At 40.0% G+C, this 26834-nt stretch overlaps 3 protein-coding genes across 12 annotated transcripts in view; 2 read left to right on the top strand and 1 right to left on the bottom strand.

Annotated features, from left to right (window-relative positions):
• tsc2 (TSC complex subunit 2) overlaps window positions 1–16506 on the bottom strand; it is a 34602-nt gene extending 18096 nt beyond the window's left edge. Inside the window, exons 1-24 of one of the 8 annotated variants that reach the window (XM_085162176.1) lie at window positions 16398–16506; window positions 12419–12604; window positions 12225–12311; window positions 12019–12129; window positions 11778–11925; window positions 11054–11171; window positions 10846–10894; window positions 9799–9924; window positions 9585–9658; window positions 9358–9511; window positions 6609–6752; window positions 6215–6352; window positions 6014–6117; window positions 5791–5872; window positions 5322–5477; window positions 5114–5233; window positions 3718–3840; window positions 3532–3638; window positions 3273–3438; window positions 2782–2904; window positions 2555–2689; window positions 1275–1464; window positions 1098–1191; window positions 913–1015 (exon numbers count right to left, since the gene is read on the bottom strand). In XM_085162176.1, coding sequence (XP_085018302.1) covers window positions 913–1015; window positions 1098–1191; window positions 1275–1464; window positions 2555–2689; window positions 2782–2904; window positions 3273–3438; window positions 3532–3638; window positions 3718–3840; window positions 5114–5233; window positions 5322–5477; window positions 5791–5872; window positions 6014–6117; window positions 6215–6352; window positions 6609–6752; window positions 9358–9511; window positions 9585–9658; window positions 9799–9924; window positions 10846–10894; window positions 11054–11171; window positions 11778–11925; window positions 12019–12129; window positions 12225–12311; window positions 12419–12553 — 2787 coding nt within the window. In that variant the 5' untranslated portion in view covers window positions 12554–12604; window positions 16398–16506. Of the gene's footprint in view, window positions 1–912; window positions 1016–1097; window positions 1192–1274; window positions 1465–2554; window positions 2690–2781; window positions 2905–3272; window positions 3439–3531; window positions 3639–3717; window positions 3841–5113; window positions 5234–5321; window positions 5478–5790; window positions 5873–6013; window positions 6118–6214; window positions 6353–6608; window positions 6753–9357; window positions 9512–9584; window positions 9659–9798; window positions 9925–10845; window positions 10895–11053; window positions 11172–11777; window positions 11926–12018; window positions 12130–12224; window positions 12312–12418; window positions 12605–14821; window positions 14992–15246; window positions 15357–16397 lie in introns of those variants that run through there. The other 7 variants (XM_085162170.1, XM_085162169.1, XM_085162174.1 and 4 more) reach the window with 7 other exon arrangements.
• Window positions 14297–21532, top strand: nthl1 (nth-like DNA glycosylase 1). Of its 3 annotated transcripts, none has more exons than XM_085162205.1 (7): window positions 14297–14615; window positions 16171–16504; window positions 18634–18890; window positions 18961–19131; window positions 19270–19429; window positions 20181–20286; window positions 20992–21532. In XM_085162205.1, exons 2-7 carry the CDS (start codon window positions 16243–16245, stop codon window positions 21293–21295), a joined length of 1260 nt encoding a protein of 419 aa, XP_085018331.1. In that variant the 5' UTR covers window positions 14297–14615; window positions 16171–16242; the 3' UTR covers window positions 21296–21532. The 3 variants fall into 3 exon arrangements, with proteins under 3 accessions (XP_085018331.1, XP_085018330.1, XP_085018329.1); XM_085162204.1 differs by lacking the exon at window positions 14297–14615 and adding an exon at window positions 15036–15152; XM_085162203.1 differs by lacking the exon at window positions 14297–14615 and adding an exon at window positions 15216–15333.
• Window positions 21533–24212: 2680 nt separating this feature from the next.
• nherf2 (NHERF family PDZ scaffold protein 2) overlaps window positions 24213–26834 on the top strand; it is a 9924-nt gene continuing 7302 nt past the window's right edge. Inside the window, exons 1-2 of the mRNA XM_085162206.1 lie at window positions 24213–25083; window positions 25418–25735. Coding sequence (XP_085018332.1) covers window positions 24877–25083; window positions 25418–25735 — 525 coding nt within the window. The 5' untranslated portion in view covers window positions 24213–24876. The remainder of the gene's footprint in view (window positions 25084–25417; window positions 25736–26834) is intronic.

Genomic DNA, 26834 nt, shown 5'->3' with positions numbered 1-26834 from the left:
ACAGTACAAAAGTTCAATGAAACATCTCTCTGGAGACATTTGAGGTTAAAAGTGTGTTGTGCAGTTACTTAAGCCACCATTGCCAGAGCAAATAAATCCAAGTGAATGCCCAAAAGTGCATTAAGAAGATGAGACCTCAACTTTTTGCAAAAGAGAAGGGAACAACTATGTGCAATGCAATTCAACACTATCAGAATGCAATGAATAAAAAGCATGAAGTAATAAGTAGAACTGACAAATCCAGTGGAAATATCCAAGGACAATTTAAAAGAATGTTTCAATATATGCTACAATATGCTAATTTGCCTTTTTGTCAAGAGTTCAATTCTCTGTCCAATATAAAGCTGCAGTCTGAAGCTGTTAGCTCAGCATAAACACAAAGAGCTGGTATGTTCTAATCTGAGGGTTATATCTCTGTTGTTTTCCATCTCTTTTCTGTAGAAAATACACCAGGGTCACTTTAACATTTTCTCATCTGAGTTTTTATGCTAAGCATAAAAAAACAAGTGGAAATGAGGGTGGTGAAAACATTCTAAGCCCACTACTGACAAGAAAGCAATCAAACATAAACGTGTTATCTGAGAATTACTGGACAACAGGTTATTTTCAAGAACTGAAGGAAGTCCAGAGAGCCTTGTTTCAGATTGCATAAGAGTTTGTAAAAGTTGTTGCCTTTTCGTTAAACTATCGTTAAAAGTCTCTGAAAGGAAGACACTTTCTTTTATAAATGTGTGAGCAAGGACAAGGTCCTTTTCAGCGACATTGATTTCAGTGTAGGAGCTACGCATCTGTACTCTCTCTTAGTACTGCATTATTTATTTTCCTTATATTGTTCGTGTGTATGAGCAGGTCAGTAACGGTAAATTCAGCTTCAGGTTTGAAGGCTCTTTTTTGTCATTCACTGTGGTGTACCTTTGTGATATACTGAACAAAGTCCTTGCGGAAGGGTAGTCTGCAGCGTATGAACCACATGGCAATCACATGGTGGGCCAGGGACACAATGTACTGGTTGAACCTGATGGGATTTGAAGAAATACTCAGATCAGAGTGAGTCTCTGCATCAGGGAATACAAAATGTCACATGTGCTAGGACTTACTTTGAGGGGTTAGTGTAAGGTAGTGAGATGGCAAACACGCTGACATACTGCTCAGCTACAAAGTTGGCATACAGATGGGGAAGGCGCACAAGGGCTGTGAAACACAGTCAAAAAAACAACTGAAGACTTTGGCCTTCAACAACATAAAAGAATACAGGAAAAGAGAAAAGTACTCACTGGAGAGAAACTCGAGCATAGGAGATGCCATGGCAACAGTAGCAGAGATGTGAGTGAGCTTGACAATAAGAGCAGGAAGAAGCTTGATCATGATATCAGGCATCTCCACCGTGCACATTGTAAGGGCCACCACACACTGCTTGGCACAGCGGTAAATGAGCCCAGTCTCGAGGCACTGAACCAGTTCTCTCTGCATGGATCAATGAAAGGATGAATGTAATTCCACTTGTATGTTTCCATATACACTCACCAGTCACTACATTTGGTACACCTTGAGGGTGGTACTGAGTTGGACTCTACTTCACCTTCAGAACTGCTTTAATGTGTGGCATATATTCAACAAGGTGCTGGAAAGATTTTGGTTGTTAACATGACAAAATGACAGAAATGCTGCAGATTAGTTGCCTGCACATCCATCACTGTTCTACCACCACCAAAAGTGCTTTATTGGATTGAGGTCCAGTAACTGAGAACCCCATCTGACACCATTGACAAATTACAGGATGGATCCATGCTTTCATGTTCTTTATGCAAAAGTCTGACGCTACCATTCAAATGTGTCAGCAAAAATCAAGACTCATCAGACCAGGTGACATTTTGTCAGTCTTCTGTTGTCCGATCTTGATGAACCTGTGCGAATTGTAGGTTCAGTTTCCTGTTATTAGCTAAGTATTGACATCTGCTGCTGTAGACAGCTGTTTCACGTTTCAACATGCTTTGTAAAACATGGATGTAAGAACTGATATTTAAGTTACTGTTGCCTGCCTATCAAAGCAGTCTCACCATTTTTCTCTGACTTCTTATTTGGACCATTCTCTTTTGAACAGCACTAGCAACAACACAAAGTTCAAAGACATTTAAATCGACTGTCTTCCCCACTGTGATGCTCGTTTTGAATTTCAGCTATCATCTTGACCAGGACTACAAGCCTAAGCGCATTGAGTTGCTGCCATGTGATTGGCTGATTAGACATTTACATTCACAAGCACTTGAATGGGTGTCACTAACACTCCATGGACTCAGCGTACACACCATGGAGACTTTGTCCATGGTGTTTCATGTCCTGCCTCTTCCGGTACTCTCAACAAAACCATGTTATTTCTATCTAAAGCAGAGTACATCCTGTTCTTTGCTGCATGTGAAGACAAGTAACCTGGTTCCAACCTAGTTTTCTCAACATAGCCTAAAGTTGTTTTGTAGATGCTAGCATAAAACTTATCATAGTATCCTGTGAGAAATAGCACAGAAGGTGTTCGATTTCTACAGACTAGTTTTTGTACCTGTCTTGACTGCTCCAAGTAGTTGTGGTAGGAGGTAATTGCTGTAAGAACGGGAATCACTGCCAGCTGAACATCTGTGCGAGAAAACCCCTCTGGAGTCTTTTTCAATCGCTCTGAGATGAGACGATCTGTCACCTACACACGCAGAAGAGATCAATAATGATTGAATTCACTCAACATAATATCCAGTGTATGGATCTGTATTTATGTGCATAAAGTCAGGCTACCATGCAGCAGAGTGTAGAACACAGCTGATCTAAGTTGCATGGTGATGTGAGCAGCAACACTTTGTACTGCAGCATCCATGGCAGCTTGTCAAGAACCAGCTTCAGCACCTTCCAATCAGTCTCCTGTAAGAAAGATAAATCATATCCGAAACTTTTACAGATAAAAGGGAAGTCACTGCAATTATCTGTCACTGCTTCTGCATTCTAACAGCTGCAATGCCTATGATTTAATTCTGATATGAATTCAATACTGTCTGCCAATCAGAAAAGAAACCTGGCTTAAAAAGAGGAGCTAAATGGGCTTGTTCCAGGGGGGGTGCATCTAGCCCCAGTGTAAGATATCTAAGGATTACTCTGAACTTAAAATGTATAGCAACTCTAGTTGAGTCTAAGAATAAAGATACAAAACTAGGCATGAGGCCAACTGTTTAACCACAGAACGTATATATGAACTGTGCAATGCTGTTTGATACAATAATTATTGTGTGTACCATCTTGAGGCACTGCAGGAGGACACTGAAGGCAGGTGAATAGGGAAGGTAGGCTGAGCGTGTTGAGGCTGCTGAAGTGGGAGGAGCAGCAGGAGGAGCAGGGCTGCCAGCAGGAGGAGAGGTTGAACCTGCTGGCTTCTTTTCACCAACACGTTTCTCTGGTTCCCTGAAAAACAACAAGAACAAAAACAAGTGACAGAATGTTAGAGAGCTGTCAGTAAGCTTTAACCTTTAGTAAAGGAAATGTTTGTGTTCTCACCCTATATCACAGTAGCAATAAGGGCTGAATCTCATGACACCATCTTTGTTTGGGACCCCAAGACGGTGAAGAGAGTCTGCACGCATCATGAGGAAGAAGTCAAACACCTGAGAAGAAAAAGGAGGAGTCAACAAAGAAATGATGTAATAAGAGGTAAAAACATTTGAGTAGTGACAGATCACCTACCTGTAGTCTAATAGTGGAGGCGATAGTTGAACAGTACTTGTTCTTGTAATGAAGCTGCAGGTGGCTGATAAGCAACTCATAAACACGACTCGCATGGCTGGCTGGCAGACTGTAAAGTTTGCTCTGTCAGAAGAAAAAGGATAACATGTTATCACCAGGTAGAATATAATAAATGTTTAGTTTATTTGATAAACCTTGATAATCTTAGTTTTGCTAGCATAATGAAAGTCTTAGGCAGCATGCAACATGTCATATCAATTTAACACACTATAAACAGTTCACTTCTAATAGTTTGTTTTTCTTCCATCTCCTGACCCTCAGCATGTACCTAACAGTTGGCTAAGTATCATGAAATGCAAGCACATGACACCACACTGGCAAAAATATCCAACATTACAAAACAGTAATTACAGACACAACATAATTACAGACTTTGCAGAGTGGTCACCAAGAAGGCTGAAATCTATCGTCATCAACAGTTTAATGATTAGAGCTTAATTATGGGCAGCGTTAACGTGATGCAACACTTGCTTCTACAACAACTTTGGTGCTAACGTTCATTCTAGAAGCAAGTCTTGAGTCTGAGCGATTATGTTGAAGATTTTATAAACTTCACACATTGTTCCAAGGATTGATTTTTATTGTAAATCAACTTTGTTTAAGAAAATACAACATTTGTTTTAGTCCGTAAATAAATCATGTTTAGCTGTCCAGGTATATACATCAATTTACATTCGATTTATATTAGTAAAATTGGATGATACCTGAGAAGCTGACAGGCAGGTCTGTTAAGCTTTCAACATTAAGCATTAGTTTAGTCTTTCCATCATTAAAGGTTTTAGTGCTGACTCATTTCATTAAAATGATTTTTTTTAAGTTACGTAAGCAGCAGCTAGCACTAGTTGGAAAAAGTTTTCCTTTAATACATTTTTAGGCCGGAGAGGGCAGTCGATAGGTATGTGTCAAATAACCAGGTCAGAGTACAGTCACTGCAGCATGACAGCAATGCAAAGACGCAGTGAGGCAACATAACAAAAAACTGTTTTGGGTTTGGTTAATTTGGTTTGGACAAATTAATTGTCCAATTTTTTGTTTGTGAATTACATTTTTTTTTGCTTGTTATATTCTCAGCGTTTTGTGCCATAAAGAGATCTTTGAGCGCTTAATGGTAAAATGTCGCCAAATAAAATGACATTTACAGTCTGACAGCAGTCAACAAAGCCAATTTTAGTCCATTTTAATGTGTATTGAACTGTTCTGGGGGGAGGAGGATTTCTCCATTGATTGATGTCATTTGATGCCCTACATTGTGATAAGTCACTGTGGAAGAAACTATGTCTTAATATTCTATTTTAACTCACCCACAACTCTTCACATCTACTATTTTTATGTATACCTGCAGGATTTCAAGCAGGCCCAGAATAGCAGTCCTGACGTCCTCCATAGGAGACTCTGCTGTGGGGTCTCTCTCAGAAACCTCTATGGGCCCTGAATACACCAGAGAGCAGCTAGACACCTAAAAAATAATTATAAAATGGAGAGAAGTAATGACATTGTGACAGAAATGGGGCGGTTTTGTGTGATTGCATGTACTCTTTTTGTACCCGTTCAATGATGTCCAGCAGGCTGGTGAAGTGGTGCGTGTTGCAGCCCTCAGCGAGGTCCACTAATAGCTGAGTAGCCTGTTTTCTAACTGCCAAGTCCCGGTCTTCAGCAATCCCACTGAGCTGGGGAATCACCACCATTTCAATCAACTCATCCTGGAGAAAAAATAGAAAATGAGCAAAGAACACAAAAAGGAAAAGTATGATTTTTTTGAAAATCATAAACGGAGCTTGTACAAATGTGTTAAACATTTGTACAAGCTCCGTTTCAAAAATAAATTGCATGTAAATAAATTTTGGGAGGCTCAGAAGTATGTCAGCATCTGAGTGGTGCTTGCTACTATCGAAATATCTTCTTCAGTAAAAATTGGAACTATGGCAAGAGAAATGCACCAGAAGCTTTTCAGTCTGGACAGCGGACTGGAATTACACAGGTTTCTGATGTGAGCGTGTATGAGAGAGCACAGACCTCATAGAGCTGCCGGTTGGTACTGAGAACGAAGGACAGGATATGAAGCACTTTGATTCTTATCACACTGCGAGTCTCGTTCCTTTCACAGACCAAAACGGTAAGATAACAGAGGGACAGCAGAGATTAAGATACTTCAGAGATAGAACAAGAACGAGATCGAACATCACAAGGATAATACTATAACCTCCCTGAGATATATACGTGTCAGTGTGTGTCCTACCTGAAGAATTTCTCCATGAGCCGGTGAAGGCTCTGAATCCAGCCTTCTTTAGCAGGCTGGATAGACTGAGCCCTGTAGGAGATAAGTGTCAGCACTGATGCATCCTGCAAAAGATAAGATTCAGATTAGAGGGGACAACACAGTGTAAGAGGTCTAAATTACAACAAAAGTTGGAGGACAGAAAATAATCAAAGCACTAACTGGTCTTTTATCAGCACATTTCTCTACCAGGCTGAAAAACTTCTCAGTGGAGCCGTGGTAACCGTTTTGTTCATAAAGCTCTTCCACGGTGGTCAACAGTTCATAAACAATGGCCTTTAGTTCCGCACTGCCTATTGTCTGTGAAAACAAGAGGCACACCACTTGGTCAAGCTAGAACCATTACTTTTTATTCTGTATACTCAACCAGATAAAAATATAAAAATTAAAAACTACAGCTCCGCATATTTAATTTGGCAGAACTCCCTCCTAAAACAAGCCCAAATGGGATTTGGGTCTCCAGCTGGAATCAAACAAAAACACCTTACCTAACAAAGGTGTTAACTACTACACTATGAAGCATGGTCAATCACAAGTGAACAATATATTCAAGTACCTGAATCTGTTGCAACAGTCGCTCTATGATGCCGAGTAGGATGTCCCATGTGACCACCTGTAGCTCTTTACCGTACTTTTTGATGAGTCTTGTTATTGAAAGAACAATTTCGTAGGAGACCACCTCGTTGGCACTTGACATAGCCTGAGGGACAGAAATAAAAGTCACTTATTCAGCACAGTCATCATATCAAGTGCAGTCATTTTACCCCCATATAATCTTTCAACCTCAGGTTTGATCTAAACACGTGGCAACAACTTAAAGTTTGACTACATCCTGCATGAAAGAAAATATCTGTATGACTGTGAAAAAAGTGAAAATCTATGCCACGGGTTTGGAAGTCAGACAGTCTGTTCTTTTCACCCTATTGTGCAGATTTCCAGCTCCATATTTTTGATGCAAAGCTATTCTATATTAGAGCATCTTTGTGTAAAAATTATCCTCATTTATCTTACAATGGACCTTTTTGCAGCTCCTCTTTCGTCCGCTGTCTAAAACAAGCAATTGTAGGCCTCATTCAATCCAGAAGCACAAAAAAAGTTTCATAATTCTTTGATTTCTTTTTCATGAATTCTTAACAATAATAAAGCCACAAAGTAGAATATTATCCTGAATTTAAAACCACTTCTTTAAGCCAATTTTCTACTTACTGGCTTCTCAAAAACATTTGAACACCATGTGAGTGGGGTTGCTGTGCTCACAGACAGAGCCGTGTGCACACACACCACAAGAACAACTATCGATGGGAATCAAGAACAAGTTCTTGTACACAACAAGTTCCGAGTAGTCCAGTTCCCTGGAACTGTTAGGCTGCTTGCCTATCGAGCCCGCTTATCGGTTCCACTTGCACTACAATCAGCAAATTTGTTTGCGGGTCGGAGGTGGAAGATGGTGGCACAGTCTACAGCATGGATATGAACATTTGTTTTATTGCACAAAATGACGAGGGCATGATAGTAAAGTGGAAACTGCATCCAAGACAGAAACTGTATTATGCTGGTAGCACAATTTTGGCTCATTGCAAGCATCTACAGAGACCGCAGCATGCTAACACTAAGCTAGCCAAACACCATGCTAACACCAAGTTAGATATCTAATTGACTATGTGCACGTTAGCATATGCTACTTCCGGTGCGGAAACTCCTGTGGGGAGCTTTGTTTCCGGTGTCCTATTTGCGCCCTGTTGACTGTCCAAAACAAGTTAAGCAAATAAATAAATAAAGCAGCGATTTACATTTCTATAGATGTCTCGGGCATTTACCCAATATATCTGTAAATGATGTTCATTGACTTGTCGATATTTTTCCCCCACGCCTCAGGGCAAAAGAGAAAATGGATTCAAATGTTATATTTCTCAGCTGTCCCTCGTTTATGGCGGGTGTTATGTTCTAAAAATAACCAGTGATAGGTGAAATCAAGTAGCCAATTTTATTTTTTGACAGTGCAAAACGTTTCGTGGACATCGTGGACATACAGTACTGCACTTCAGAGTCACACTGCTAGCGATAGATGCAGCGATTCTGTACTGTACAGGAGAGACGTCACGGAGGAGATCGTCTGCAGCGATCAGGACGCAGGACGTAAAAAAGCATGCAACCTTGCACTAAAAAAATCTGTGAATTTTTCACGGTTTGTTAACATGCTGTGTAGGTGTGTACTTGACTAGCTGATATCGACATAACGGGGGAACATCTGGTTTGACTATTCTTCACCTGTAGTTTGAATGCTGAACATTTGCCTGTTTAAATCATAAGACCAGTCACTATACAGAGATGTGCTTCTGAATGTGGACGATGTGTCTTCTGCATGCAGTAATGCAGTTCTGCTTGTGTTGAGTGATGTAAACAACTGATCGATTTAAACTCTTTAAACGTCAAAATTGATCATTAGATTTTTATGACACAACAGTGGTGAGTGTTCCCACCTTCTCCTCTTTGTAACTTAACGCAATCGTTCCGTTTTCGAGTTTTGGACATCAATTTTGGAGTATATCTTCGCAGTAGCGATTGACCGCAAAGTAAAGCTACCGGAAATGTACAACCCCACATCCGGTCTCAAACCAGGAAGTTAGCATTTTCTCGTGCACACGGTCAATTAGTAAGAGAAAGATCAAATGTGAGTCCTTATTAGGACAGGGATTTGTGTTGGTGTTTGGGGCTGAAGCCTCAGGTTTATATAGTTAAATAGTAATTATGAGAGTGTGTTTCAGCTATTTTACAGAGTAACATGAAAGTAATATAGGAGTATAATGAATTACTTTCTCTTTGGGGTAATTAAGTACCATACTGCATTACAAAAAACTGTTCTGTGAATTTTTTTTTTTTTTTTTTTTTTTAAAGAAATGATCCAACCTCGATCACAACAAAAATGGGAAATACCTCCAACATGAGCATACATTTGACTCACAGCATGCAATTAATTTGCATGAATGTAATGTCTTTGATACGCTGCACAGCAATGGTGGTCACTCTCAAAGTGGACCCAGTGAGAACCCAATGAACAAATTCTTATAAATTCCCATTCTTTTTAAGGAAATTTGCTCTGAATGACATTGCACAGATTTAAGACCAGGGGAGCAGAAAATAAGTAAAAGTATAATAAGTCCTTATAAAACATTAAGAACTCCAGTGTGCAAGAGAGGCTTACCACCATAAAATCCTATCAGTTAAATTTTTGATTATGAGATGTGGACTTGACCCTCAGTATTATAATCTCATTGCAAAACTGCATGTATATTTATGTGAGTTACCTTGTAGAAAGATGGCAGAACAAGCGTCGGTGTATTTTTGAGTGCAGGCAGTCTGTGTGCACCCCAAAGTGCCATTCCAACAAAGAAAACTGCTCCTCTCAACAACGGTGCATCCTCCATATACACCCTGGTGGAGGGACAGATCAAAGAAGAACTGCACCATACCTCCAAAGTTATATATGCTCATTCACACAAGTCAGAAATATTGTATATTTAACCAATAATACCTTTCCTCCATAATGCGACACATGGTGTAAATTGCACTATGGCCGAGGTGAGTCCCCAAAACCTTTCTCATTAACTGAAGAACCAGAGAGCAAAACAAAGTGTAGGGACAACAAACGACACAGAGGAGGACACAGTTATGAATTATGTCCCTTCAAATCATAGACTTCAAACAAGAGGCAGAATTGTATATATGCAGGTGTGTTCTTGCCTCACCTTCCAACAGGACTCGCAAAACTCTTTGACGTTGACTGTACGGCAGAGTGTGATTATGAAAACGGTTAAAGAGTCGGAGGGCAGGCAGTTGTAACACACAACTGCATCGAGCACTTGCAGAGCCACCTGGAAAAATACAAAGGTTGGAAACACTGGTGACCACCAGCGCTACAAAACAGTCTGAGGTTCACAAATCAAAAAATATGGTAGGGTTTGTCTAAATGGTAGGTTTAACTGAAGCTAATGATTGTGATTTACTCAAAAACATTTACTTTAATACATCAGATTAAAACCATCTCTAGCTTTGGCGTACAGAGTTTTCACATATAATAAATATATGGACAATGGACAGTTATTCAATAATTTTTCTTAAACCTGCAGGTTCGTGAAGGGCCTGTTATGTATTTACTAAACAAAAACTGCACCTTCTTTTGAAGAGGAATCATAAACATGCCGTGCAAAGGCCATTACACACTGAGGGTGTTGCGAAAAAAAAACTGTTGCAAAGTTTTTGTGTTTTTTGTGAAAAATTCCTAATCAAACTGCAAAAAAAAAAACCAAAAAAAAAAAAACCAAAGGACTGATGAAAAAATAAATAAAGTGAAATTGGCATCAATGTTGATCCTAATGTTTCTAAACCAGAAAAAGAAGAAACTGAGCAGCAACAGGGAAATTTGAATGTTTTGCTCCAGAGATTAAAACAGTATCACGACCGCTTTTCTACATATTTCAGGATGTCAGTGGGGCAGTTTGAGCTTTTGTCGGCACACTTGGAAACACGTCTGAGGAGGCAGAGAAATACTTTCAGGAGCAAATTGATCTTGAGTAGCATCAAACTGTGTCTCTTAGGTAAAACAGTACTCTTTCACCATTTCCATGCTACAAGTGTCCATCTTGCCAAATGCAGTGGTTTAAGCGGTCAGATGTGTTTATTTGCAACTGGAAAAAAAAGTCCCCAAAATATTTTTAACATGCAAAATGTTTGCACAAATTTTTGCCGTCCAGTGTGTAAAAGCCTTTAACTGTAAAGTAAATTGAAATACCAACCTCAATATCAGTCGAAGACGTCGTTCTGTTGCACAGCAGGCAAATTTTCCTGCAGAGAGCACAGAAGAACGAGAAGGAAAAAGAGACACTGAGAACAATTGCTGAGTAAGAGAGAATCATTGTGTGTGTGTGTGTGTGTGTGTGTGTGTGTGTGTGTGTGTGTGTGTGTGTGTGTGTGTGTGTGTGTGTGTGGATTTCTCTGACTCACTGGACCATGATGGAAACATTTTGGTCCAAGTAGCAGCTGTTGAATTTCACCAGATTAACAAGAACATGGAGAAAGTCAGATGTAAGGCCTATATCCATCCACAGGAGGACAAAGCGTGCTGAGAGAGGAAAAAATGCATGTGAAAAGTATTAATGCAGGTCAATACACTATGGCAAATAAAACTATTCACAGTATTTCTATGAACACAACAGTTAAAAATACTACTAAAAATGTAGCTCAAATAAGGCTGAATATATGATGTCACATTTCTCAGATAATACTGGGATCAAACTATCTTGGATGTGGGTATTTGTCCTATGGAAGGTTTCCCTACCACCTTTGGAAAAAAAAAATCCTGAAAGAAACAGTTGAGGGTATTGTGTGCGGAAAAAAGAGCTATTATTAGAATTCAAAAAACCCATTGTCATCATTGTACCCGAAATGAAAAACAAGTGATTAAAAAAAAGAAAGCAAACTGTTGTATTACATAATATCAATAGAGTCAATGCACAAAAAGGGAACAGTGAACACGAGTTGAACCTAATCAGCTGAGGTGTGACACAGCCAGAAATTTATCAGTGATTAATAGTGGTTACTTCAAAGCTGAAGTTATGCTTTATTCAGAATTCCTTATATTTATTTTCCAGATTTTTTTTTTTTTTTTTTTAAATGCACAAACACAAATATTGCAACTGATAAAGAAAGAGGATTAGTCTGTTTTTACCTATGTCCTCTTCCAGGTATGTGATATCCTTTCCATTCTCTGTTAAAGCCTTAAACACCTCCAGTCTGTCAGAAAGGTCTTCATTGCACGGCTGGTAGTCTCTGATTACCTTGAAAAAGTAGGCTCTCAGAGGGCCAAGTCGCTCACCCTTCACACAAACAGTGGGCAAGACTTTTTTTAAAAAACAAAAAACATACAGAAGCTTTTTGCATTTGTCTGCGTGTATGTTGTGCTTTTATACCTGCCCCTGTATAATGGCCCTGAGCAGCTGCAGGACAGCATGTCTGGCCTCTGGTGGCTGCTCTGGAGTCAGCATGTCTTCCACATTTTTCCATACAGCCTCCACTGCATGCTGGACAACATATACACTCAGATTTTAACAAATAAAGAAGACTGCATACTGTTCACCAAACAACAACAAAAATGGACCGCCGCCAGCAGACTCACCTCCTCAAACTTTTTCATTTTGGCAAGCTCACAGATGTGGTTCATAGTGCGAACACGGTTGCTCAGACCGCAATCTGGGTGGAGCTCCTGAAACACACCAAAGCAAAAAATACGTCAAACAGTGAAAGATGTGCTGGGAAAGGAATGAGAGACATTCAGTGAACATGCACAGACACTCAGTCGCTTCTGCAGACCTTGATGATGTCAGCCGTAATGATAAACTCGGAGGGTTTAGTGTCGCTCTGTTTGTTCGGAGGACGCTGTGTACCGAGCCCAAAGATCCCCTTCACCTTGTCCTTGAGACTCTCCTTGCTTGGTTGTTTATTCATGGCCCAGCCTGGAAGGGTGATGCACAACACAGGCAAGGGACTGGCAGCTGCCTGTCACAGAACCAGACACAGAGCGAGTCACACCTTTTTCCCCCCTTTAAGCTTATTAGTTAATCATTTCCTGTGGATTCATATATCATTCACTGCTGATAACATAAATGCCACCCCCCCCCCCCTAACTAATATTATTATGGAAATGTGTAAACCTTCCTTCAATAGATTTAATGTATTGCCAGGTATAGAAATTACAGTTGGGGTAGACAACATGCATGGGACAAAAAAAAAGTGTAATTGCAATCCTGTGCAAACTTAAGTACACCATTACTGCTACTTCAGCAATTAAGAAGGCAATCAGCAGCCAGGTGCTGGTAATCATATGTATTGATTAATGGGTAAGCACCTCTATGAAAGTAGTTTGGGCAATTTGCTAATCTGGCACATTCAGGTGTGCCAGATTAGCCCATCTCCCCAGCATATTTATCCCAAGGTTAGACCATGTAACACTCAGAGAAACCAAAGAAACACAAAAGCCATATCTCAGACTGTATAAGCCTCAGTAAGCTTGTCAAATGCTAAAGTTCATGACAGCTGGATAGTTGGTAGAAAAGTAAGCCTCTTCTCTCTAAAAAGAACATGGGAGCACAGTTTTGCTTTGCAAAGTAGCATCAGTACAAATCATAGCATTTCTTGAACAGATGAGACCAAAGTGGAGCTGTTTGGCCATAATGTACACCCATGCAAATGTTAAAAAACAAACAAACAAACAAACAAACAAAGCATATTAGTACTTAACACCACCTGTCAGCACAGTGGTGTACAGCTGATGATTTGTGCTTGTTTTGCAGCTATGAGACCTGGACACCTGTCACTCTTTGGTGTACAGAGAAGTTCATGGTTGGCTCAAAGTATTCTAGAGGCAATCATCTAACTGACAGCAGAAGCTTGGCCCAAATTGGGTCATGCAAAAAGACAATGATCCCAAATACACCTGTAAATCTACCAAACAAAAAATGGCTGAAAAAGAAAAGAATTAAAGTGCTGCAAGTCCAGACCTCAGCCTAGTTGAAATGCTGTAGAAGGACTTTAAGAGTGGTTTTACTAGCTACTGAAAAATTATACATACTTACTACTCACATGAGTCTGTAGAGTCGTGTGATAACCCTTTCACGTGACTGTATATACATTGAGAATTAGAACAGATTTACACATGGCACTGTCTATCTGTCCTATCAACTTTGTGCCGGTCAACTGTTCTACAGATGAAGACCTAAAAAAAATAAGCTTAAACATTTCAGTTATTCCCTATTAATAACTTCTTTTTGCTTCCTCGCCACAAAAATGGTAACACCAAAGATACATATAACAAATAGTTATTTTAAAAATCAGCATTGGGCCATAACTTCACAACCAGTAGATTACCAACAGTAACCTGTCAGCATATTGTTATGTTGTCTAAACTGGAGCTGGGCTCTGGAAACTGTTCAGACCAGATATAATGAGGTGTATTAAGTCAAGTCATATTTCAAGTGAAAAGTCCATCTTGGAAAGTAAAATGAAGATTAACACATGGGTTAAACAGCGGATTTTCACCTGTTAGCACAAGGTTAAAAACACAAGTGAGGTCAAAAGGCCAAAAAGACTTATTTTTAGCTTATATGAAGTCTGTGCTTAGCAGGTGGAGAAGCTGATAATAAGAGATTGCTAAACGACTCCAGTTTATCCTTGTCCATGTCTGTAATGAAGTGTGTTTTATATTTCTTTAAATGGTTGCATATTAATGTACTGTGCATGTAAGCTTAGACCATACAGCAGCAAAATAAACTTGAGCAACAAGTTTATGACATTACAGGTGGGTCCACACAGCACTACAAGCCACTGTTTAAGCAGGAGTAAAGTTTGACACTGCCGCCTGTAAATATGTAAACCCATGGGGCACGTTTAAAGAATTTGCTGTCATGTGGACTTGACAGAGATAGAGGGGAGGGGAGGTGAGCAGACGGACAACGGCTGGTCTGTTTCAGTCCAGCACCAGCAGCAACAACAACAACAGCAACGGTGCAAGGTAGGCTCGAACCAAGCGGACACAAGTCAACCTAAACACTTCATATCAGCACAAACGTAGTGTGGCGTTGCTAAACCCTCTCAGCTTCGGTTCACAGTGGTTGTAATAAGCTAGCATTTCTCTGTTGTGGCACTGAAGGTCTAGTAGCATAAAACAACAGCGCCTGCCCCTCCTACCCCGGCCACCGCCTCCCACTCTCTTCTCACCTCAGTGAAGTTGAGTCGGTTTTGGTTTCATTCAGTCGCTGCTTCGTCAGATTGCAGCCAGCCGAGCCGTCCGCTTCTGTGCATTGATATAACTCTGTCTTTGCAGCCGAAGGCTCGCTCCCAGCACCCCTACTCTTCAACCGGATGACACACTAATGCTCTGACAGTGGGACTTCCTACAAAAACACGTTTGCCGCACTGCCTCGCGGGAAATGTATTTTTTAAAGGGCAGACTAAATACGAAGTATGCTAGTCCGTTTGTTAGCAGTACGAGTTTTTGTGTTGTGCCACAGACGGGAAAGCATAACATCTACAAAGAAGTAATGCGCAGGTAAAATTTCCTATAGACTATATAAAAGTGTTTAGCCGTCAAAATTTAGCATAAAGTAAGACGGTTTTAGCTGTTAAGCTAGCAGCTAACTTACCGTGCTGTTGTTAGTGAAGTTGGTTCCTTTTTGACGCTACAAGCTACAATGTGGCCAGGGGTCCTGTGAGTGGCGCTTATGAACAAGGTAATACAAATATTTTTATTTTTTTGGCTCTATAGAAACCCTGGACAAAAAAAACAAAACACAAAAAAGAACCTGGCTATATTTCTAGCACAGAAGTTGGACTACCACAAGAAATTCTCCAATATTTGGCAAATACAACTAGCAGCTTCCATTAACCCTACTGTGATAATCGGTTCTCAAACTTATCACCATGACAGGATCGGCTCCACACTGATGGTAAAGTGGTACCTTTCGGTCAAAGGCACTGCTCTAAACACTCTCTTTCAGTCCATCCAGCTGTCCAAACCTTCTGTTTGTGATGGGCAGCCAATCAGAGGAAGGTTGGCTTAAAAGAGAGTAAATGAAGATTATCAAGACCCAGTATAAGATAAATAAGGATTATGTTTCATTTGTCACTCATGTAAAGTCACATAAAGCTTAGTATGGTCTAAGAATAAAAACATGGATTTGGAAATGAGCAGATTTTGTAAGTTATCATTATTATTATTATTATTATGCCGTCCTGAATAAAATGTAATTATTTAGTGACTCTCTAACGACATCATTGTCGACTTCTATTTATAAGACAGTTATATTGGGGGGGGGGGGGGGGGTTCAGTACGTCTACAGTTAAACTAATAATATCACCCTGACCCGTTTTCAGTCGCAATTGAGTATCGTGTAGGTTTTTGTTTATTGTTTTTTAGATTTTAAAAGTAAATTAGCACTTCCACCAGTAAGTGTAAGTGTAATCTCACATATCAAAACAATATTGTTTTATTAACAGAGCGGAAGATTTATTTTTTTTAAACAAAATAAAATCGAGTCTTTGTGTTTATGTCATTCTTCCTCTTGCAGGCGAATTCAGCTCGTCAGCTCCACCCGCGATCCAAAAACTACGAATGAGAAACTAACTTCAGCAACAGTTCAATGCTTCACGTCCGCTGCAGCGCGCGGGTCTGTTATGTAGTCCGAGGTGTTATAATGACTTCTCCTTACTTCATGGAGAACAGGTCTGTTATGACTCGGAGTGCGAGTCAAACTGCTGGCCGCACACCTGCAGCCTCTCTCAGGACCAAACTCACCAACAGACGGAGGAACGAGGACCCGGTCTGCGCTGTGCCAGTGAAGGTGGAGGTGGAGGAGAAGAGCGTGTCAGAGCTAAGAGCTTCGTCTACTCCTTTATCAGCCGGTAACGCTAACCACACAAACTGACCACGTACGTTGGTACACGTGGATACAAATTAATTAACTTGAGCTGTTTTGGTGGCAGAAGGCTATTGCGCTTGCGCATATTCTGGAGCAGGTTGATTTGCTTTGCTTACCAATTCTACAGTTACACCTTTACATCTTAAAAAAGCGACTGGCAGGTGAAAACCAGGCTTTGTCATCACCTTTCTCGCCCAGTGTGCAGGAGTTATCAATGAACACTACAGGGCACAGAGTGAAAGATGTTGTTTCTTTTGTTCTGTGAATGTGAAACAGAAATAGGTTAAACAGGTGAAATAGAATTATGAACGTGCAGGATATAAGGTTTTGTGCATCCATAGGACAAAACTGACCTTTACACTCAAGAGACAGATTTTGTACTTGCGACTGAGTCTGTGCTAATAAACAGGGAGTTCAGTTTATCATGCACAAAACCCTGTTTACACTAATAAAGGTCGCTCTACAGCAGGGATGTCAGTCTCATTTTACATCTTGGGCCACACACAACCCACTTTGATCTTAAATGGGCCAGAGCAGTAAAAAATACCCTTTCTGTCAGTGTAAAGATATTTAAGTATGCATTTATAGAAAAAGAAGAGTAATTTCAACACTACACTTTGGTAGCTCGTTGCCCAGACTACCCTTAATCATAATAAAGTGGAAACATTTGGTTATTTCACAGGAAATTTTCTATTTTTATCATTTTTTTAATGTATTACTGTGCATACAGTGTAACAAAAAAAAAAGTACAGCCATCAACAGTGATCCAGTGGGCTGGATTGTAGTGTTTGCTGGGCCAATTTTGGCCCAAGGACCTTATGTTTGGCACTCCTGCTCTGAAGCATGTCTCTGTAATATTTGCCCTACTATATGAACATTTTGAGCCTCTTTGTTGCACCTCTTTGAAGGCTGAAACAAATAACTCTGTTCGAGAAGATTTGTTTCCACAAGATGAAATTCTAAAAATTTACTTTTTTGTGCAGACACGTTTTTGTTTTTGTACTCCGAATTGGAAATTGTTGTTCGTGCCTTAATTTCATCAGGTCTGATTTTTTTTTTTTAGTTAATTATTGAATTACAATTAGAATTCATTGTTGTTTATTACTCACATCTGTTGGTAGTTCAGAACTCCACCGCAAGGCTTCTGACTAAGGCTACTAAATACTCAACCATCGCATCGTTACTAATTCAGTTGCACTGGCTCTCTGTGAAAATCGTTCCACTTTAAGATTCTGGTTTTGACTTTTAGAGCTCTGCATAGTTGAGCACCAGTGTTCATCAGGTCTCTGAGGTCATGTGATCAGGCCCTGCTGGCTGTGGATCATATAAGGTGTGAACTAAAGGAGATTGTGTTTGCAACATTGGCCCCAAGATTCTGGAAGTTTCTTACTCTGAGCTTGAGATCTGTTGACTCCGTGATGCCATTAAAAAAGACAGAATTTTCTTGTGCAGAAATAAGTGTAAATTTTACACAGTGGGCTCAGTATTTCAAGTCTTAATGAGTTTATACAAAAACATGAAGCTAATCTGCTTGTCTGATTAGTTATTAGAGAACCTGCATTCTTTGTGATGACCAGCAGGGGGTGACTCCTAACTGCAAAAAAAAAAAGTTATAAGAGTCTGGTTATATAAAAGTCTGTGAGAGAACCACTTTACTTCTATCTTGATTTATGGCCTAAATAAACTTTTTTCCTAATAAACATTTGTTCTTAATTGTTAAGTTTCAAAATGTATTAGATAAAACTTGATTTTCATTTTGTAAATAATTTGTCATAGCAACCATATGAACCATGATATTAACATTGACCCAATTAAGGTGAATGGGACTGAAAATGTTTTGCTTCTATAAAATAATGATAAAAAGACAGTGTGCGAATATTATAGGGTTTTTTTGTTTGTTTGTTTTAAACCAAGATGGTGAAATTATTCCAACATTCAGCATCTTTAGGTGTTGACCCGGTTGGAGAAATATCTTATTTATAGTGATTTTTTTTTTTTTTGATTTTTTTACATCAAAACTAGTATTTGATTAAGTAGATTATATTAGATATCATTTGTGTTTAAATTTCTAGCTATGGTGGTTACTGTGGTGCCATGCGTCCTCTTGTTCAGGTCGTGAACTCCTCCACGAGGCACCGGTGCAACCAAAAACCGAAGCTTTACCGGAGTATCCACACAGCCGCAGGAGGAGACAGTTAAAGGTGGAATACGAGAAGGATGAACGTGTTTCTCCCATGAAAACTGAGCACTGGGAACCTGCTGACTGGAGGAAACAGTTAGGATTCATTCGTGAGATGAGGAGCGGCCGTGATGCGCCTGTAGATAACATGGGAGCAGAGAAATGCTATGACATGGAGGCTCCTGCGCATGTAGGTGTGGGATGGATATTTTAAAAGTCCCCTTAAATAGAACTTGTTAATTCCTCTGTTCCATCTGCAGGTGAGACGTTTCCAGGTGCTGGTGTCACTCATGCTGTCCAGTCAGACAAAGGACCAGGTGACAGCAGCAGCTATGCAGAAGCTCAGAGCACATGGCTGCACTGTAGAAAACATACTCGCTACAGATGATGAAAAACTGGGAAAACTCATCTATCCTGTCGGCTTCTGGAGGGTAAAACAAATGGTGTCCATAGCTGTTAGCATGTTTAATCAAATTTCAGTAAATAAAAGTTAAATATTAGATGAACCTGGTTTCTCAGCTGTGTTCTTTGTTGTGTCCTCTTGGTTTCTCTCACCTGTTCTTCTTTAGAATAAGGTGAAGTATCTGAAGCTGACGTCAGCCATGTTGCAAAAGGAGTTTGGAGGGGATATCCCAAGCAGCGTTGAGGGGCTGGTCCGTCTGCCAGGAGTTGGACCCAAAATGGCTCACCTGGCCATGGACATCGCCTGGGACCAGGTGTCTGGCATTGGTAGGGACTTCCATCTCTTAAACATGCAGACACAATTGGCTAACCTCCCAGAAACTGATTAAGCAAAATTCTAGATCATTGATTCCCAAAGTGTAGGCTGAAGTCCCCTGGTGGGCCGCAAAGGTAGTGCAGCTGAGTCACAGTAAAAAATGGTAAATGGCCTGTTTGTATAGCGCTTTACTAGTCCCTAAGGACCCCAAAGCGCTTTACACATTCAGTCATCCACCCATTCACACACACATTCACACACTGGTGATGGCAAGCTACATTGTAGCCACAGCCACCTTGGGGCGCACTGACAGAGGCGAGGCTGCTGGACACTGGCGCCACCGGGCCCTCTGACCACCACCAGTAGGCAACGGGTGAAGTGTCTTGACACAACGACCGAGACTGTCCAAGCCGGGGCTTGTGCCTTTCTCTTGATTGACCAGTCTACTAATTCCCTTATTTTTACCTCTATTAATAAGTGAAGACACATCAGTGGTTTTGATGTGTCATCATATTTGATGTTTCTGCCGCATTGAGAAATCATTGGTTTGTAAAATGATGTATGCACGACATTTGAGAAACTTCAGAAATTACATCCTTTGGTATCACACAGCTTTAAAACAAAAAATGAGCCTTATATTTATCGTGTAGTTACGACGCGTTGCAGGGTTCTTCTGTTTGATTGCATTAGATTTATTCAGGTGCAACTTAGAAGTATTGTGATGAGACTAGGCTTTCATTTGTATTGATCATTTTTGTCTAGGTGTGGACACACATGTGCATCGTATATCTAATAGGCTGGGCTGGCTCAGGAAGGCGACCAAAAACCCGGAGGAAACACGGAAGGCCCTTGAGGAGTGGTTACCCAGGTAACAGCATGACAACTCACTGCTGATCCACAAAACCTGATTAACTTGTGATCAACAAACCTATAAAGATGTCCAGGATTGATTTAGATACGTACCATACATCAGTGCTGCCAGTGGTTAATGTTGACTCTTTAACGTTTGACTGACAGTGGGAAGCAATGAAAATCAAAATGTGGAAATCTGGGAATTTATTTTTAGAATGCAAAATAATAATCAGTGCTCAACAACATGCAGATCTTACTATATTCTTCTGATGTCACGATATACCAGAAATAACAATATAATACTACACTTCTTTGGTCATAGATTATACATCTGATATTGTGAGAGACCTACTCCCAACAAATAATAAACAGGAAATTATATTTTTTCATTTAATTAGAATTTGACAGCATTTCTTGATTAAAAGCTACTTTATCTTCTCTTAATAAAAAAACAGATTAAAGCAGCCTTAATTAGCAAATGTGAGAGCAGTCACTTATAAAGTAAAGAGATCCTCAGGCCAGAGAGCAGTAGATGTCATGGTGACCCATTTTCAATCCATGAAATTTGACACTTTTATAAAAATGTATTGATATGGTGATATTAACACCAGCACCAGTGTGTTTTTCTTAGAGTGCAGTGATATCATTTAATTTACTACAAAAATATGTTTCAAAGTGCAGTGCTTCTGTAAAGTCATCAGGTGATGTTTCTCTGTTGCAGGGAGCTGTGGAGTGAGATCAACTGGCTGCTTGTGGGTTTTGGACAGCAGGTTTGTCTGCCCGTCAACCCTCTCTGCTCTGTGTGTCTGAACCAGCACAGCTGTCCATCTGCCCACAAGAACTCTCCAGCAAAGAGACCTAAATCGGGATCACCACGGTCTCCAAGTCCAACCTCCTCTTCAAAAATAAAAACTGAACCTAAACAGGAAGCAGCTCTTAAAGATGAGATGATAAATAAGGAGCTACTACCCACATCTGTTTCCCACACCACAAAGAGAAGGCTAAAAACCAAGGTTAATGTTTAAATTTTACCGATGTTTGTGATTTCAGCAGACAGTGAGCACAAGAAGACATATTATGTGTTTACTTATACAGATAGATTATAAAAACATGTATATAAGAATATATTTGACACTATAACAGCACCTTTAAAGGATAAATATTTTTAATACTTTTTTTTTTTACCAAATAAAAAACATGTTACTAATATTTTGTGTAAAGTTTTGTCTAAGAAGAAGAAAATAAAATACAAAAATTTTGTAGTTTTATTTGTGTGGTGTCATAAACTACATTTTCTTAGGCGTGCAGTTTATAGCATTTTAATATTAATTAAAATGCTATAAACTGTACTTAAAAATATTGTACCTAGGATGTAGAGGACTTATAGTTAGCATACAGCATAAATTGTTTTTAAAACTGTCACATTTTGAGTCTAATATGAACAGGATATAAATTATGACTAAGAAACCTAAGCAAATACCTGCAAATTCATACTCAATTTATCCTGCACAGAAAAGGAAATAAACTGGCATTTACACTTACATTTAGAAAGTAAGAAAGCAAGCTTCTGTTTGAGGGGATAAGTAGGAGCCAAGTGCTACTAATTAAATACACAAGATGTTTTAACATATGGCTAATCTGGGACATTCAGGTGTGCTTTAGCCTTGTCACTCTAAAAATGTGGCAGTGTGGCTTAGGTATGTTGCAACATAAAGAACCTAAAGACTTTTGGAACAATGTCCTTCGGACAGATGAGACCTAAGTGGAAATGTTTGGCCATAAATTACACTTTTATAGATAACCAAATAACAGCGTCATGGTGGTGGAGAGAAGGTGATCTGAGCTGCTTTTGCAGCCACAGGACCTGGGCACTTGTCAGTCATTGAGTTGACTATAAACATATCTGTATATCAAAGTGGGCTGTTCTAGAGTCTAATGTGAGGACATCTGTCCAACAGCTAAAGCTTGACCCAAATTGGGTCATGCAACAGGACAATGACACCAAGCAAAGCAGCAAATCTATGAATGGTTGAAAAACAAAATAAGATGTTGCAGTTGCCCTGTCAACGTCCAAACTTTGAAGCCTAATTGAAATGTTATTGCAGAACCTTAAGAGAGATGTGCATCGAAGGATGCCCAGAAACCTCAATGAATTGCAGGAATGTTGTAAAGAGAGAGTGAGCCATAATTTCTCCACAAGAAGAAGAAAGAAACTGATACATTTATACAGAAAACACTTCCTTCGTGTTATTCTTTCTAAAGGCAGATCTACACACTATTGAAACATGGGGTGTACTTTGTTTTTCGCATGAATGCAGAGAGTCCTATGAAAGCTTTATTTCTAACTATATAGGCTAAACTTTATTTAAGCAGGAAGTGAAACTCTTATATGCAACATTTTTCTGAGAAACCAAATAGAAAAATAAAAAAGTCCCCTATGGATTTGAGCACAGGACCATTTTGCTGTAAGGTAACAATATTAATCACTGCACTACCAGACTGCTCATAGATGACCTAACCAGAGCACCCAGATAAAACTCACCAGGTAGGGGTGGAACATGCAAGCAGAAGTGCAATAACTGTGCTGTGCAATAACAGCCCAAATTACCTTTATATTACTCAGATGTCCTCCTCAAAGGTCACTTTCACAATTTAATCACTGCTTTATATTAACATGATTATTAATTTGAAATAATGAGTTTATTTCGTTAATTACCTGAAGCAATTAAAGCCCCACTGCTACTTAATATTGGTCATTTAAACATTAAATCTTATTGAATTTCCAATGTGACTAAAATACGTACACTCCTTTTATGACTATTCAGACCTGGTTCTTGTGACCAGTAACTTGTGACCTGTAATAGGTGTGGTATAACAAGAAATGTACAGGTAACAACAAAAGAAAACATCCTATCAGATGTGCCTGCTACAAGGATGATTGTGTTGTGTATGTATGCTGCATGCCATAACTCACTGCTTAAAGTGAAAAGACTTGCTTGTTAGTTACACCTGTGTAACAATATTTCTTCTGCAGAAGGTTTAAATAATGTAAGAGCTTAACACTATGTAAGTCTTAAATATACACGTACCTCGAAGCTACTTTTTAGTGATTTAGTTGATGTCTTTAACCAGAGCTGGCTGAGCATCTTGCTTAAGGGTCAGTTATATTATTAGTCAGGTGTGTTTACAGAAGCCTCCCTACAGTTCACTTGTTCGCTTATTTTGCCTGTTTGATCGTTACTGAGCAGAAATATTTGCTTTCTTGGGGCTTTTTTGTTGTTGTTGAGAACGTTAAACGTTTTAATTCTAAGTTTAAGATGTGCACTTGTGACGAGAATCTGCTTCTAGTTCATAAAACAGGAATGTGGAAGTTCGTATCCATCAAGGCTTTTAAAAATGTGCATGTGCATAAATTGTGGGGTTTATTTGTGGGAGATGAGAGAAAACACACACAAAAACACTAGAAAAAAAAACTACTATTAAAAGCAGTTTATTGTTATGCATCCATCACATGACGTGTCTATCTTCAGACATGTCGTGTGAGGGATTTAATAATGTTCTATTCCTTGATTGCTCAGGGGAAGATCTGCTTTAGCGACCTATGTCTGTCACGGATGATTTTATATGCAAACCTACACGATTAGTATAGATAAACTGTTGCCTATGCAAATATTTACCATGTCAGTGTCTCATATTTACCAAGGTTCTCAGTCCTTGCACGTCAACTGTCCTGAATTTCTTTAAAGACTCACTTTGAAAGAGATAAATGCGCGTGCACCAGCTATCACGTCACACAAGGACAGCTTATATTTCATGAAACATTTTTACCCAACTTTCTTTTTATAGATCTCCGGCAAAGATAAAGCTAAAGGGCGGATAAGGCAGATTTCCTTTCTCAGGTCACAGTTTATTCGTGTTTCAACTCCACCTACTTGGAAAAGATTCTGTCTCTCTGGGGAGGCTGTGAAAGACAAAAATGCCCTCAGAAGAACTGTTTCAGTACTTGTTGAGCATGTTTTAAACGCCTGATCTCACTAATTAAACAAGGTTTCCTTTCAAGCTATAATTTTTTTTTTTTGCTTGGAGAGCGCGGCGTCAGGTGTGCGCTAAGGGGGATAGTCCATGTGCCATTGACACCTCCTCACTCTCACCGGGTGGGACAGGAGGACACACGCCCAGCTGACAAAGAGAATTAAGTTTTGCGTGCCAGGAGCAGCTTTCTAATCTCTGATCTCTTGGATTATTCCTTTCACGGACGGGACTTAGTCCTTGTCCGTGGTTTTTGTTTTGTTTTTTGTTGGGGGGGGTTTTACCACAATTTTACGCGCACTGTGCACAGTTTTGTGCGCTCATATTTGCAGCTCTGGATATTTCACGATGGATTAAGCACTCATTAATTTTAGCCTACATTTTAATTTGTTTCATCGGAACAATTGTGGATTAGTTAAAGGCTCAAAGGATGCCAAGCGATGCTGATCTTTTGGTCACTGAAGCGCATAACCACTTTGGATTAAAAGCCAGTGCGTTTCCACAGCTCTTAGGCAAAACACCTGCTTATTCTCCCGAGACCTTCTAACCTGTTTCCCTCCTTTACTGACGCACTGGGATGGAAATCGAGCTGAGACCAAAGCTTTGTTTTTTGGTCAAAGGAGAGCGTGGCTATGGATTTCATCTGCATGGCGAGCGGAATAGAGGAGGACAATTTATCCGCAAAGTCGAGCCCGGCTCCTCGGCTGACCTGGCCGGGCTGCGACCAGGTGACCGGTTGGTGGAGGTGAACGGAGAGAATGTAGAGAATGAAACTCATCATCAAGTGAGTGATGGTTCGGTAATTTATAGTTATTTTCATGTGTTTGCTTGGTTGAAATGATCCAGGAATGCCCATGAACCTTACATATACAACGAGTACCTGTTAGACCATTTTCTCTTGCCTGAGGAGTAGAAGAGAGAGTGGGGTTGTAAAATGGGTCAGTGTGAGCCTTTTGTGATGGGAATGACTTTTTGCCTTTGTCATAACACAAAAGTGTAATGTAATGTAAATGTAATGAGCTGATCAGTTCATTGTAAACAGCTTAGACTGAATGACACATCTAACCATTTTAATATATATGAAACTCTTTGCTGTCACTCCTTTCTCCTCTCTGAAGGTAGTGAACAGGATCCGTGAGGTGCCCCACCGCACCAGACTGTTGGTGGTGGATAGAGAAACAGAAGACTACCTCTGCAGCCATGGCCTGGCCTGCACAGAGGACCTGGCCATTGAGATGGGAACCCTCTCCCCACGTCCCTCTCCTGGGCAGACACCCTGCATCTCTCCCAGAGCTAATTCACCCATGACGCCCAGCTACACTCCTGTGTTTACTCCTGTGTTTCATTATCCAGCTGCAGAGTCACCCACTCGCATGATCACACAAGGCAAGGTCAAGAGCTCCTCATTGACTTCAAGTATAGTGACAGACCCGGAGGTAAGAGTGAGCATCAAGACACTTTTTATGAGCACCAGAGGAACAGTTGAGTCTTCAAAATAATTCTATGTGATTACTGTGAACCAATGTGTTAACGTGCTAAGAGTGTGTAAGACCTGATGTTTCTCATGCACTAATCTGTACTTGGCTGGCATGCTGCCTGAGACAGTCTCAGACAAGTACTTTTAGAAAGCCTGTTGACTTGTCTTAACAGGTGAGACTGAAAAAATCCAACAATAACAAATCACAAGGCTGCCCTCCTGAAACTCGCTTAAATGGGGTTAAAACATTAAGATGAAGGTACATGAATTTCTTCATAAAATATAAAATTGTATGTGGGAGTTTAAATAATTATTATTAATTATTACTAATTATGAGGTAGGTGTCTTGGATAGAGATGATACCCACTGGAATACTGAAATTTACAGTGGCATGGTGGTTAGCACTGTTGCCACACAGCACGAAGGTGCTGGGTTCAAATCCATCAAAAGTGTTTCTGTGGGTTATATCCAGAGGCTCGGGCTTCCTCCCAAAGACATGCAGTTGGTTAGGTTAACTGGTGATTCTAAATTGTCCATAAGGTTGGATGTGAGTGCAAATGGTTGTCTGTCTTGCCCCTGTGACAGACTGGTGATCTGTCCAGGGTGTACCCTGCTTCTCACCTTTTGGCAGTTGGGATAAGCTCCACCCCCACAGTACCCTGAACTGGATAAGCGTAAAATGATGGGGGGACTATTTGGGAGGTTAAATTACTTTCTGTTTCACTGAGCCAGCTGTCTTGGACAGAGATGATATCCACAAGAAGTGAAAATGCTCCACCCCATGGTTTTGGTTCATTGCTTGTTTTTTTTCTATGCAGGGGATCAATGTAAAAAAAAATAGGGAGACCGCATGCCTGAAAACTTGATCATAATTTTTTTTTTTTAATGAAAAACTATTATTTTGAAGCATTTTATGCATGCTTTGCCTGGCAGTAATAGGGCCATATGGGTAGCGTGGTAAGGGAATATACTGTGATGCAACATAGAGGCTGTTTATATTGGAATTTCAGTCTGCGTTACAGAAGTCTTACACCCACACAGCTTTGCAGAAACACACT

Source organism: Neolamprologus multifasciatus, chromosome 6 (genome assembly GCF_963576455.1).
Source record: "Neolamprologus multifasciatus chromosome 6, fNeoMul1.2, whole genome shotgun sequence".
In the NCBI taxonomy this organism is placed as follows: Eukaryota; Metazoa; Chordata; class Actinopteri; order Cichliformes; family Cichlidae; genus Neolamprologus; species Neolamprologus multifasciatus.
The sequence above is the reverse complement of the archived record's forward strand: the minus strand, read 5'-3'. Positions and strand labels throughout refer to the sequence as shown.